The sequence below is a fragment of the Raphanus sativus genome, chromosome 3, assembly GCF_000801105.2.
Source record: "Raphanus sativus cultivar WK10039 chromosome 3, ASM80110v3, whole genome shotgun sequence".
NCBI lineage: Eukaryota > Viridiplantae > Streptophyta > Magnoliopsida > Brassicales > Brassicaceae > Raphanus > Raphanus sativus.
The window spans coordinates 19,017,933-19,031,148 of NC_079513.1; the positions used below are offsets into that span (position 1 = coordinate 19,017,933).

Below are 13,216 nucleotides of genomic sequence, written 5' to 3' on the forward strand. Positions count from 1 at the left end.
TACCTGAAAGTTTACAGAAACCGTTAGGGACACAGAAGAACAGAGCAGATCATAACCAAAAAAGGGATAAGTCACTTCATAACAGAGCAGATACTTCTCAATGAAATACCTTTGTTGTTCTTCTTCAGCACCCGAGAAAAACTGGTCCATTTCAGCTGTAGTTGGTAGGTGACGATGGCTCTCGGACAAACCCTCTTCTCTTTCGTTTCTGTTGTCACTGAAACCATTGCTAAGAAGCTTCGTAGACGATCCAGGGCTTGTGGTGGTTTCCTGCTTCCTTATCAAACTGCATGGTGTGGATTCCCTTGTGGTCCTGTTGAAGCTGAAAAGCAAATAATATTATGTTACTTTCATTATTTCACTCCCGCACAACGCTCACACGGATAAAAAAGCAAATTAACTAACGTTTCCTCATTTAGTAGCAAAAAGCCAACATACTTTATTCCCTAAAGGCTAATAGTTATAAGCTAAAGCTGATCTAGTCATGCCCTACTGAAAAAAGATAATCAGTAACCTGTTGAATAGTGGGTCAACAACAAAGATCAAAAAGCATAAACCAAAAGACGTAATGTAACTCTCAATGGACATTGTATACCAAATACTGAGTAAAAGTTGATTAGTTCAAATAATATCCAACTTTAGATTAAATCTTAGCATCAAAACTACCTAAAGATAAAAGAAAACAAGCATTTCTATAGTCAGTTTGTACAAGACCCAAAATAAGCTTTTTCCAGAGCGTGCGTCATAGACACAATCTAACATCTCAGACATTACTAAGCAAAAAAAAATTCTCCAGAAATTGATTAATATATTTTTTTCCCTGGAAACAGAGAGAAGAGACTGGCGTGTCGGATAAAGCAAAGATGGCATAATATCATTACATAACACAATGATGTAATGGTATGTAATGATGTAATAATATCATTTCCGGGAAGTCTTAGTGTTGCACTTTTTTTTATTTTTATCTTTTCAGGGACATCCAATAAAATTGGAACGATACAGAGAAGATTAGCATGATCCCTGCGTAAGGATGACACGCACAAATCGAGAAATGGTCCAAATTTTTTAACCAAGTTGTTTTGGCCTAGTGGTAAAAAGATTCTGACTAGAGCTTCCGCCATGAGTTCGATTCCACTTAGCCACCGGAATTAGCATTAAATCGTAAGAATACGTGGGTTGCCGTCGTTCTTAGAAGGATTAGTCTTAGGCCTAAAAAACCTTTAGATCACCCTTTCGTTAATCAAAAAAAAAATCATTACATAACAGAAAGTTAAAAATAAAATAAAAACATTAAATTTTCAAATCCAATCGAAAAAGCTCAGTAACACCATCAATTCAAGGAATTAAAAATATCCGCATACTCGGATACTTTTTAGTAGTTTCGATACTTCATAACAATTTAGTTTTCTTAAACTAGTTTTAGATACTTTAATAGATTTTTAAATTATAAATAGATATTTAATTATGTAATATGTATATAGTTAATATTTTTATATATTTGGATATCTATTCGGTTCTTGATTTGGTTCCAGTTCGGTTATTTCAGATATAGAAATATAGAAACTTTTCGGTTATTTAAAATTTTCGGTCCAGTTCCGGTTTCTTTGCCCAGTGTACTATATTGTTTCTAGAATCCTTGTGGTATCACTGGTGTGTTCCTATGGTTTGCTCATTCTTGTTAAATGCACACAAGAAACAGACATGGTTGATCTTGATTTATCCTATTTCAAACGTCTGCAAAAACGCAGGTTTATAATGTGACCAAGTTCCTTGAAGACCATCCTGGTGGGGATGAAGTTCTCTTGTCTTCAACAGGTCCATATATAATATAAACACCACAACTATGGCCTAACTCCAAGCTTTGGTGGCTAAACATCAGATTTCACTTAGCGTTGATTGATATACATAGCAATATAGCATATTGATTATTGGTTAATCTCCTTTTAAAAGGTAAGGATGCAACGGATGATTTCGAGGACGTGGGACACAGCGAGAGCGCGAGAGAGATGATGGAGCAGTACTACGTAGGAGAGATTGATCCAACGACAATCCCAAAGAAAACAAAATACACACCTCCTAAACAGCCTCATTACAATCAAGACAAGACCTCTGAGTTCATTATCAAGATCCTTCAGTTTCTTGTACCCCTTGCCATTCTCGGTTTAGCAGTTGGCATTCGTATTTACACTAAATCAGCCTAGTCTTCTTCTCTTTTTTTTTTGAGCATCACTTCCTTTGTTCATGTCTCTCTCTCTGGTTCCTATCTTTTGTAATGTGTTTTGCACTGTTTTCTGAACAACAGTCTTGCAGGAATGCAACTGATATTGATATATAGTGATTTGTTTGAAGGTGTGCTTAAGTATTGGTTAAGAAACATAACTCTTTCTCTAATCTTGCAATGTAAAATATGAATATCTTTAGAAGAGAAACTAACCAAGAAACTCTCTAAACAAGATCAAGATCTTACTAAGAACTTGAATACTTGAGAACACTTAACTAAGGAGAAACAAAGAAGAAAGAAAAAACACATATCGCAAACTGCGGAGATAAAAGGACCTTTCCATTGGTTGCAGTTTGGAGTTTTTTGGCAGTTGCTTAAAACAGAGTGTGTGGCAGTTTAGTGGGACTTGACCACATCCCAACACAAAAAGAATCCAAAACTCAACACTGTAGCTGTAGGTCCCTCTTTTGTACCTCTTCACCGCTTTTGCCGCAAGTAGCACAGAACTCGATGCTTTTTTAACTTCGAGAATCAATAAAATTTTCGTTTAAAGCACATTTTGTTTGGATTCGTGCGGCGAGTTTTGGCAGCTGTTTCAAATGACGTCGTGTTGGAGGGAGACTCGAATCAATCACAAAAACGAATCTTAATTATGACAAGCAAAGAGAGGACGAAGTTCCTATGATAGATCAAAAGACAATGATTCATGATGATGATGTATAGTGGGCACAAACCACAAAGTGGAAAGTACAATGGACATCACACACACACACACACAAAAGAGTGATAGAAAGAGATAGAGAATCTTTCTTAACACTTTTGATTTTAGTGAGAAGACAGACATAACAAAGACCACATATAAGACACTATCCATTTCCATAACGAGCAGCTTCTGTCTCTCTATGTTGGCATATATGTGTATATGCTAATGTACCTGTCCTTGTGATGTATACATGTCTGAAGAACGCAACACATGGACCATAATGATGATAATGATAAAGAACAAGAACTTAAGATGAAGTCAGAGAAAGAAGAAAGCAGAGAAGGAGGATAAGTCTTTATTAAAAGTTTTTCAGATTGGTACATGTATACACATAAATAGATAGATTTTTATTATGGTTACAGGACAGAGAGTTATAACAACAGAATACAATCCATTAACCAAAAGAACTCTAAACCCCTAAACCCTGACAGACTTTCTCTTATTAGTTTAGTACTACTAATACTACTAATACTAAGGTGATCTGTTTAGACCTTGAAAAGGATTGGTATCAGTTATGTGTTACACAAACCCTTTTTCAGCCACTTATGGTTACAGACACCAATGTAAAAAAACGCTCCTAAGTTCCTTTACATGTTGGGAAAGTTAAGAAAAACGGATGATGGATAATAAGATCAAACCGATAATTAGCAGGAATAATGTTAACATAGTCTTTGTATTAACTATTAATCACCCCACCACCCTTTCTCGTTGTTTTCTAATCATCTACCTTCTTCCATTCAAACCGTCCTGGTAGCGGTTGCTCGTTCACAGGATCAAAGTTGTACCTGAAACAATAGTATAAACAGAACCGTTAGGGACACAGAAGAACAGAGTAGATCATATAACCAAAAAGGGTTTAGTCACTGCAAGACAGAGCAGATACTTCTCAATGAATTGCCTTTGTTGTTCTTCTTCAGCACCCGAGAAAAACTCGTCCATTTCAGGTGTAGTTGGTTGGTGACGATGGCTCTCCGAGAAACTATCTTCTCTTTGGTTGCTCTCGTCACTGATACCATTGCTAAGAAGCTTCGTAGACGATCCAGGGCTTGTGGTGGTGGTTTCCTGCTTCCTTATCAAACTGCATGGTGTGGATTCCCTTGTGGTCCTGTTGAAGCTGAAAAGCAAATAATATTATGTTACTTTTCATTATTTCACTCCCGCACAACGCTCACACGGATAAAAAATCAAATTAACTAACTTTTCCTCAGTTAGTAGCAAAAAGCCAAACATACTTTATTCCCTATAGGCTATATAGTTATAAGCTAAAGCTGATCTAGTCATGCCCTACTTAGAAAAAAGGATAATCAGTAGTAACCTGTTGAATAGTGGGTCAATAAAGATTCAAAAAGCATAAACCAAAAGACGTAATGTAACTCTCAAATGGACATTGGCTTCAGAAACGCTTGAAAGGTGTATACCAAATACAGAGTAAAGGTTGATTAGTTCAAATAAATATCCAACTTTTGATTAAATCTTAGCATCAAAACTACCTAAAGACCAAAGAAAAAAAAGCATTTCTATAATCAGTTTGTACAAGACCCAAAATAAGCTTTCTAGAGTGTCCATCTCAGACACTAAATAAATTCTCAAGAAATTGATTAATATATATTTTTATTTTTCCTGGAAACAGAGAGAAGAGTCTGGTGTGTCAGAATAAAGCAAATATGGCATCATATCAATCCATAACACAAAGCTAAAAAAAAAAAAACAATAAATTTTCAAATCGAGAAAAATAATTGAAAAGGCTCTTCAGTAACAGAGTTCATCAATTCAAGGAATTTAGAAAAAAAAACGATACCTTTCACTGGCGTAGTCGAGCTCTTTGTTAAAGTCCTTGTCTTTACCAAACACGACACTCTCCCCAACCGAATCCGACCCGTCACCAACAGACCCTCGAACCGAAGAATCGAGATTTTGGGGATTAGGGTTAGGGTTTCGACCCTCTTCCCTCCTCAGCTGCTGCTGCTGCGGCTTTCTCCGTTTGGTTGAGCGAATCACGACAATTGGAGGCTTCTTCTGGAGCCGGCGGCTCCGCAGCTGAAGATACGATCCGCCGCCGGAGGAGGAATCAGTTATCTTCTGTTTCGACGACGGTGGGTTAGTAGGAGAAGGAGAAGGAGAGGGTTTTTGAAGGCGGCGTTGTTGGAGAGCTAGTGACTTGGCTCGAGTGAGAACACCGAGGGAAGAAGGAGAAGGAGAAACGTCCATCAAGGCCATAGCTTCTCCGTCGAGTTTGTTCTTCTTTATGTATTTTCCCATTTTCCGATGCGTTTCATGGAATGCTCAGAGAGAGAAGAGAGAAGAGAGAAGAGAGAAGAGAGTAGAGAGAGAGGGTTTGATTGGAGTTAGTGATAGAGATGTTGTGCTCTGTTGTGGGGTCTTCACTCTCTGTCTCTCTCTTTCTTTCTTTTTTCTTCAATACACTCTACTTTTCTTTATTTCTTTTTATTTATTTTAATGTACAATTCAGTTAATTGAACCTTGTTTCTTTTAAATACTGAAAACTTGAGTGTAATATAATAACGATACATGTAGAAATGAAAAAAAAAAAGAAATAGAAATGACGACTCATGTTATTTTTTTTTGTCAACATGCAAATTGTTCTTTTATAGTGATAGCTTTTTTTCTGTCAATTGGTTTTATATTATTTATTAAATACTATGAAATGGTTTTTAGATCTTTTTCCGGAAAAATGATGATTATACTTAGGCCATGTTTGTTTTTTTTTATGTTGGATGATGCATATGAAATTAAATACTTAGCTGTTGTTAGTTTGTATGCAATTTTAATATTGTTAGACGATGCATTTTAATGTAAAACTCACAGTAATTAGAAAATTTAGATATTTGAAATACTAAAAATATAAAATTTAGATGCATCATTTCCATTTCAAAATCCAAAATACTTAAATATACTTTTCAATATAGATATAAAAATAACAAGTTTTTATGCAACAATTTTCTTATAAAAATAATAGGTTATATTAATTATTATTACTAAATATATTTATGAAATAAACTATTATCTTTTCTTTAAAACCACAAAATGATTTATTTTGCAAAATGTTATTTTTATAAAAAAAATTAAAATCAAAATTTCTACTAAAATCATAAAATTATTTTTTTTCTTTCATATTGCGAAATTACATATTATTGCAAAAATGAAAAACTGAAATTTATTATCAAAATTACAAAATTAAATAATATTTAAATGTTATATCTAATTGTTGTATTCAGTATTCATATGCTACACATAGATAGTGCATCGAATACAAAAACCAATATGGCCTAAATTCTTTACTGTGTTTTTGGGTATGACCAACGAAAAGTATGTAACGCTCGTTTAGGAAGAAATTGGACGAATTTGGAATGTCAACTTCTAGTAGTACTAGAAGTCTAGAACAGACCTCCGAACTTGACAAAAGCGATTAAGGTGCTCCTCCATGTCTTGGATCTATTTAAATAAGGGCAAATTAATTTTTAGATTAAAAACAAGTATTTTGTCCTAATAGGATAAACCTAACATTGAATCAAATACTAAATTAAATTTGTATATTAATTATGTAAAATAAGTTTTTTTTTTTTGAGAAAACTTGTCTAACAAAATTGATTTATCAATGAATGTATCCTTTTGCTATTGAATTTGCACCTAGATCATTTCTCCAAAATCAATAGAACCATTCAATCTTAAGTTCTAATTTCTAAGTTAGATAACTTGGTATTTTTACAATGTGTCTACCTTTTGCTATTTTGTCTTTGCACCTAGATCATTTCTCCAAAATCAATAGAACCATTCATCTTTAGTTCTAATTTCTAAGTTAGATAACTTGGTATTGTTACAATGTGTCTACCTAGATTTTTGTATGTCATCTTTAACTTACTAACGAACTAACCAAGTGCCTTTTTATTCTGAAGAACCAAATAGAGGCCTTTTTATTTTATAGAACCAAATAGAGGCCTTTAAAAAGGGTTTAGTTGCTTATTAAAAATAAATTATTTCAACAAAATGTCGGTGACTAGAGGAAATTACTTACATCTCTGTGTCTCACTTCAAACACTAGAGATCACAACAAGAAAGAAAGTACGGATCATAAAACAAAGCAAGTCCCTTTGCTCTTGCGCTAACAAACCCATTAAACAACTTATTGATTTCAAACATTTAACAAAGAATTAGACTCAAAAATAGTCCTGAGCTCTTCTTGAAGAAGAAGATAAAATATTTTTTCTACTTCCAAATCTTTACGGACTTGTCATGACTTGCAGACGCCAACATTCCTGTTGAAGATGACTGAGCTAAGGCAGAGATCACACACTCGTGAGCCGCTAGTGTCATACATTTGTTCTCTCCTGTGTCCCACAACTCTATCGACTGCAACAGATTCGTTTTTACCAAAGTTAAAGCAACTGACTGAGAAATCATTCACATCAAGCAACAGCAGGGAGCCAGATTCTATTGAACGGTGGTGATACAGATTCAATCAAAGCTTTTGAAATTCAGGGGGTCATGAAAAATGAATACCTGGTACCCACCGATGACCAAGAGGTTGGGATAGGTAGGGTGATAAACGCAAGAGTGGAATTTGTTTCCACTAGAACTGAGCTCGTGGATGCAATCTCCTGAGTTCACAGACCATACTTTAACACTGTCTTCGCTAACAGAAGCTACCAACTCTCCGGTTGGGTTCCAACAAATAGAATGCACAGTTGAGGAATGTCCCTAACAGATCAAAGATAAGTCCATCCCATGAGACATAAATCATTGGATTTTGTCAAACAAGCGAACACATTGGACTTCCAAGTTGCATAAGTCCTAAAAGTAGAAAATAAAGTCCTATGCTGTTGAATGTAGAAGTAAAACAAAAATAATTATCTTCAGGGGTTTTTACCTTAAGCGAATGGACCCCTCTGTACTGTTCAACATCGAAAATTGACACAATATTTTCCGAAGCTGCAGCAAGAAATTGTCCAACTTTTGGCTGGAACCGTACTTGCGTGCTAGCACCCTGTGCTTGAAAAACTTAGAAGATTAGAAAAAACAAAGTTCAACTCGAGGAGAAGGCAATGCATACGAAAGTCCAGAGGGGGCTTGCCTTTATACCACGAAGGCAATTAGCAGCGTTGATGCTCCAGAAACGAATCTCATTGTTGGTATCACAAGAGCAGAACAAATCGGTTTTCTTAGGGTGAAAATCAAGGGACATTACAGGTGCATTGTGACCAGAAATTGTTCGTACGAAGTAACCAGGCTGCAAAAATTAGTAGTAAGTGGTCAGTCACAACAGAAAAAAAAAATGGATACAGTTAAGAAGAGATGAATTAACTATACCTTAGAAACATCCCATATTTTGATAGTTTTGTCGAACGAAGACGTAGCCAGTTGAGTTGAATTAGGTTGGAAACGAACATCTGTGATGATATGACCATGCTCTTCCGGAGGGATCTCAGTGTGTAGCGTTTCCATGTTCCAAATAAAAACCTACTGACAAAAAGAAATTAGCGTCCACATTATCTGTTCTTAAACAAACAAAACCTATAAGAAAACTGCATGCTCCATCCTCAGAGATTTAAGATGTTGCACCTTCTTATCATGTCCAGCGCTAGCTAACAACTTCCCATCAGATGAGAAATTACAGCAGATGACCTTACTGGCACTTCTTCTTATAGAGCCAACCTCACTGAAACTAAAAGCTGAAAGAGAAAAAAGGACCACTGTTACTATCAATCGTCTGTTAGTAGCATATTTAGTCTGAGGGGGAGAGTTAATACCCTTTAAGGTTTCGGTATGCTCAGAAGGGTTCCGCTTTAGGGTGCCAAACAAGCTTCCTCCATCTCCATCATCTTGGGATAAAAACGATTCTACGTTATCTTCTAGGGCTCCCACATCTCCAAACGCTTCTATGTCATCCTGCAGCTATATTTCTTATCATAAGAAATATGAAAATAACAAGGCTCCATGGGCAATGCAAGAGAAAACTAAAGCCGCTAAGAAAGCACTTCCTTTCACACCAAGACAGCTGCATGCTGGATTCAGATGTCACAAGAATTAAGCTAGATTGTTTTAAGAAACATACCAGTTGGTTTGCTGATGATGCAAGACCACCTATTGCATCGGAACCATACATCATAGGTCCTTTTGGCATGTTATTCACATGCTGCATGTTACCAGTTATAGCTACTCCTTCGACAGGGGTGGTATGCGTTGAAGGAGTTGACGGCTGTGAGTTGGATGGGCCAACTGTGTTTCCTGTCCCTGTACTGTTAGCAGGACCAGAAGAGGAAGGTCCTTTTCTTTTGCGATTGTTCTATCAAAGACACAAAAAAGAAGTTGTGAATCAATGATCTTACAAACTAAATTATACTAATATAGACAACACCACATGATCAACATAAAAGTACCTGCTGTGATAGTAAAGGATCTTGTTGCTGAGAAGAAGATTGCTGTACTGTCGGCATATTGATAAGCTAAAGACCAAAAACAGCAACAGAAAAATGGAAAATCAGAAAGATGTTTGGCAGTCAAAAGCTATTACTTGCAGATAAATTTTCTCTTGAGAGGGTGAGGTTAACAAGGAGAAACCAAATTGTGTTCCCTGGATAGATCTCCATAAGGACAACACAAACACATTATCTTACAAATTTTTCTAATGACAAGTAGCAGCAGTTGCAGGATATCATAGACTACAATTATCGCAAACATACCTACAAGGACCGTATTGATCCAATTTACCAACTAACGAACACATATGAGATGCTTATTGTGGCAAGTTCACCCGAAAAAATGAAAGAATTCAGCTCAACAGATGCCACTGCATTCAACAGGGATATGCATTTGGCTGATTTTAGAAGAAAAAAATCTCACCTTTGACGAATTTGACAGCATAGGGGATCCAATAGAGCCATCATTTGCATTCTGTTGGCCATCTTTCGAACTCAGGTTTCCTCTGGGCAATACTGTAAATCTTCGAGGATCCATGTCGCCACCATACATGGATGAATTAGTCATATTTCCTTGCCCTTGAACCTGAGCCATGATTTGTTGTTGCTGCTGCTGCTGCGGTGAGAGCTGAAATTGACCTTGATTTTGAAGGAAAGCTTTCTGAGGGCCTAAACCTTGTCGCATATTATCGATGCCCTGTATAACATTTGTCAACAAATTTGATGAAGAACTGGATTTAGAATGACAAGAAGATAAATCATGCAAAGGAACCACAGTGACTTACAGTTAGTGGCCATCCCTTCAAAGGAAGAACACCAACTCCAGGGTTTAATCCTTCACAAGAGAAAAAAAAAAACATAAGATCTGATTTAACCATATCACCCTGCGTAATTCACCATAATTATTCAGAATATAACAGGGAAGAATATGTTAGCTTTGGATTCAAAGGTCAATTAATTGCGATAGTGAGTGTATAATCCGGTACGCATTACATTGGATTCATTTACCTGCATTCCCCATCCCAGGCTTTGATTGCAGAATTCCCTGGCCAAAAACTGGAGAAGGATCCACTGGCAGTTGTCTTGGAGATGCTCCAAGATTAACTTCACTTTTGATTTCCTGGACGTTCAAAGAGATTCAGATGCACACCAAAATATTTAATTGGAAACTTTCCTGAAAAAGGAGAGATTTGAACAGTCATCATCAAGTAAGGTAATTACAGGGGCCTGCTGATTCCGTGAATGAAGTTGCTGCAGTGCTGCCGAAACACCTCCTTGATGATTCCCTTGGACCATCTGACTGTTTCAGGACAGAAAAAAAGGGTGAGAAAGGGGTCAAAACGGTGTGAGGAAAGCAAATACGCATGCAAAAAGAAACATAAACTGAGACAATTTTTTTACCCATGATGGCTTGTTCCTGATTTGAGAAGGGCCATCCTTGCAGCATCCATATGGGGTTGGGATGTCTCAGTGTTCATTGTATTCGGTTGCTTCATACGTTCCTCGTACATTTTCGCAGCCATAGCACTGGCATTATTAGACTGCCCAATCATCCCTTCAGAGCCAATAGCATTCATCGGACCCACAAGAGAAGGATCCCTACGCTGCTGCATATGAGCTTGGCGCATCATCTGCATCTGCTGCATTTGCATTTGCTGCTCCTTCGCTTTACCTTGTTGTGCCTATTAGTTCAAAGCCACTGGTTAGTCACCAAACTGAAAAAACAAAAAAAAAAACAATATCTCCAGATAGTAGATAGTCCACCTCTATATAAGCTGCAGCAGACTCAGAATGCTTCTCATTCGTCCTAGCAATAAAGATGTCCCAGAACACAGACCACCACTCAAAAAGAAACCCACCAGGTGCATCAATCGCTACATCATTCACACACACCACAAATAAAATAAACTCCAAACGAGTCAAATCACATAGCTAAAAACCCCAATTCCTAATGAAACAAGAAACGGCGACAAAACATAAACTTCAGAAGTGGGTTTTGTTTTTTTACCAACAGGATCAGGAGAGACTTTGCCTTCAGTCATAAAAGACTTAGCAGTGTTATGCAGTTTCTTCTTCACCAGATAATCATATATGTAAACGTCAAGCCTACACCAACCCCCAAAAAGTTAAAATCTAAAAATTCACAGACTTTACCAACACAATTTCACTTACATCTTATCAGCTTCCCAATTACTCTGCGCCATAGCTTCCGCCTGAGATCGAGATTTGAGGTAATTAAAATATTAATTCAAATTGAATTGACTCAGAATTTGGATTGTTTGATGATTGATAAAAAGAAAACTAACCTGAGTAAACCCAAACAGATCAGAACCCTAATTCGATTTTCAAAATTAGAGATCGAGCATTGGCGCTGCATACACAGAGAAGTCAGAATGAAATTGAGGAAAATTAAATTAGCTTCAAGGATTCGTCGAATTGAACATAGAAGTAATCGAATTGTCACAATTTGATTGAGAGAGAACAAACGAAATTGAGAATCTAGGGTTTGGAGAGATTCAAGTGAAACGTTTTTTCACCTGGAGGAGCTATTGAAGTAAATCGATCATGAAACAGATGTGTGTGTGAGAGAGAGAGAGATCAGATGAAAAGGTTTTAAACAGTTCTGGAGATCTTTCATGGGTTTGGTTCAATAAGCTCGGTTTGGGTTTACTAATGGGCCTAAATGTTTGGAGTTATAAGCTCTTTAGTGGGCCTTGAATTGGGTTTTCGCTTGAAGCTCCTTTATGAAGATGGTGATTTGAATGGGTTAAACGGGTTCGTTTTACATCATTTTAGAGCAATGGTAGAGATAATTTTTAATCAATACAATTAAACAAAAATCTTCTATAATACGAATATTATAAACAAAAATGTCAATGCTGACAAAAAAAATATCAATAGTTGTATTTCAATAAATTAATTAAATTTAACACATATTGAACAGAACACAATTGAATACATACTAAATAAATTTTAAATAAATTTTATGTTTGGCAAACTGTATAAAATTATTTAAATATCTTTTGAATTCTGAATTTAAATTTTTATTTATCTTTATGGTATTCGAAAATTGAGTAATTATTTTTTGGTTTGATATTTTTTAAGAAAATTTAACTTAGAAGTTAATTTCTTGTTTTTAAACAAAATACAAATTACTAGAAGAATACATCACGAATTTTAATAAGTAGTACCAATAGTAATCAAATTTTACTCACTCATCAGGCCAAAGACGGAGGCCCAGACCCAGCTTAAACACAATAAGCCACATTTAATAGTTTGCTTTTTAATTTATCCTCAAACCAAACATGGAAGCCCAACCCAAACTATTACTTTCTTCATAATCAAACTAAACCGAGTTCAGTCAGACCAGAATCTGGTAAAAACGTGGAACCCACAGGCAATAAAGAGAATCTGACGTGGATCCTCTAAAAAGAGAGGAAAGTCCCTCATTTTTTCTCTTTATAACATCACTAGGATCGGCCCGCCCTACGGGCGGGATGTGATTTTTAAAAAATAATTTCAACGGTTAGAGTATATATTTAATATTGTTTATTTTATTTTTATATGTTTTTTACATTTGTTTCTTGTGAGGCATGTATTCAAAGCTGATTTATCGTTTGATTTAATTTGAAATATGATAAGTATGTGATAGTTACACTATAGTTAAAATTCTGGAGCTCTGAACACATTTTAAAATTAATGTCTCGGTAAAGTAATGTTTTGATTGTGTTCGTTTTTTGTGTTACTTGGGTTTGTTCGACTTCGACATGTCAAAGCATTTTTGTTTCTGTTGAGTTA

General features: G+C 35.9%; 3 protein-coding genes and 1 non-coding gene across 6 annotated transcripts; 2 read left to right on the forward strand and 2 right to left on the reverse strand.

Moving 5' to 3' along the window:
* The first annotated feature begins 963 nt into the window (after positions 1 to 963).
* Positions 964 to 1,066, forward strand: LOC130510344 (U6 spliceosomal RNA). Its single transcript, XR_008944016.1, has one exon. It is a non-coding gene; the product is annotated as a U6 spliceosomal RNA (small nuclear RNA).
* Positions 1,067 to 1,727: 661 nt separating this feature from the next.
* LOC108845412 (cytochrome b5-like) lies at positions 1,728 to 2,347 on the forward strand (the record flags this gene model as incomplete). The annotated part of the gene is made up of 2 exons (XM_018618627.2): positions 1,728 to 1,815; positions 1,951 to 2,347. Coding segments are annotated over 2 exons (339 nt in total), but the record flags the coding sequence as incomplete, so codon positions are not given.
* Positions 2,348 to 3,308: 961 nt separating this feature from the next.
* On the reverse strand, positions 3,309 to 5,373 carry LOC108847168 (cyclin-dependent kinase inhibitor 4). The gene is made up of 3 exons (XM_018620355.2): positions 4,783 to 5,373; positions 3,868 to 4,098; positions 3,309 to 3,769 (listed from the first exon to the last, which is right to left on the reverse strand). Exons 1-3 carry the CDS (start codon positions 5,241 to 5,243, stop codon positions 3,700 to 3,702), a joined length of 762 nt encoding a protein of 253 aa, XP_018475857.1. The 5' UTR covers positions 5,244 to 5,373; the 3' UTR covers positions 3,309 to 3,699.
* Positions 5,374 to 6,936: 1,563 nt separating this feature from the next.
* LOC130494576 (transcriptional corepressor LEUNIG_HOMOLOG-like) lies at positions 6,937 to 12,036 on the reverse strand. 3 transcript variants are annotated; one of them, XM_057004833.1, is made up of 19 exons: positions 11,956 to 12,036; positions 11,725 to 11,789; positions 11,591 to 11,631; positions 11,427 to 11,524; positions 11,183 to 11,292; positions 10,820 to 11,100; positions 10,640 to 10,718; positions 10,427 to 10,538; positions 10,204 to 10,253; positions 9,843 to 10,115; positions 9,380 to 9,445; positions 9,055 to 9,285; positions 8,750 to 8,888; positions 8,562 to 8,671; positions 8,310 to 8,459; positions 8,074 to 8,229; positions 7,870 to 7,986; positions 7,503 to 7,700; positions 6,937 to 7,352 (listed from the first exon to the last, which is right to left on the reverse strand). In XM_057004833.1, exons 3-19 carry the CDS (start codon positions 11,620 to 11,622, stop codon positions 7,209 to 7,211), a joined length of 2,346 nt encoding a protein of 781 aa, XP_056860813.1. In that variant the 5' UTR covers positions 11,623 to 11,631; positions 11,725 to 11,789; positions 11,956 to 12,036; the 3' UTR covers positions 6,937 to 7,208. The 3 variants fall into 3 exon arrangements, with proteins under 3 accessions (XP_056860813.1, XP_056860811.1, XP_056860812.1); XM_057004831.1 differs by having other exon boundaries at positions 8,750 to 8,894; XM_057004832.1 differs by lacking the exon at positions 11,956 to 12,036 and having other exon boundaries at positions 8,750 to 8,894; positions 11,725 to 11,949.
* Positions 12,037 to 13,216: the final 1,180 nt, after the last annotated feature.

Excerpts from the sequence above, each read along its gene's own strand:
- LOC108847168 (XM_018620355.2), bottom strand. The coding sequence starts at position 5,243 with ATGGGAAAATACATAAAGAAGAACAAACTCGACGGAGAAGCTATGGCC. Across the intron at positions 4,099-4,782 it reads CTCGACTACGCCAGTGAAAG|CTTCAACAGGACCACAAGGG; the intron begins GTATCGTTTTTT and ends TTTGCTTTTCAG. Across the intron at positions 3,770-3,867 it reads CAAAGGCAATTCATTGAGAA|GTACAACTTTGATCCTGTGA; the intron begins GTATCTGCTCTG and ends CTATTGTTTCAG.
- LOC130494576 (XM_057004831.1), bottom strand. The coding sequence starts at position 11,622 with ATGGCGCAGAGTAATTGGGAAGCTGATAAGAT. Across the intron at positions 8,895-9,054 it reads CATCATCAGCAAACCAACTG|CTGCAGGATGACATAGAAGC; the intron begins GTATGTTTCTTA and ends TAAGAAATATAG. Across the intron at positions 8,460-8,561 it reads GCGCTGGACATGATAAGAAG|GTTTTTATTTGGAACATGGA; the intron begins GTGCAACATCTT and ends TTTTGTCAGTAG.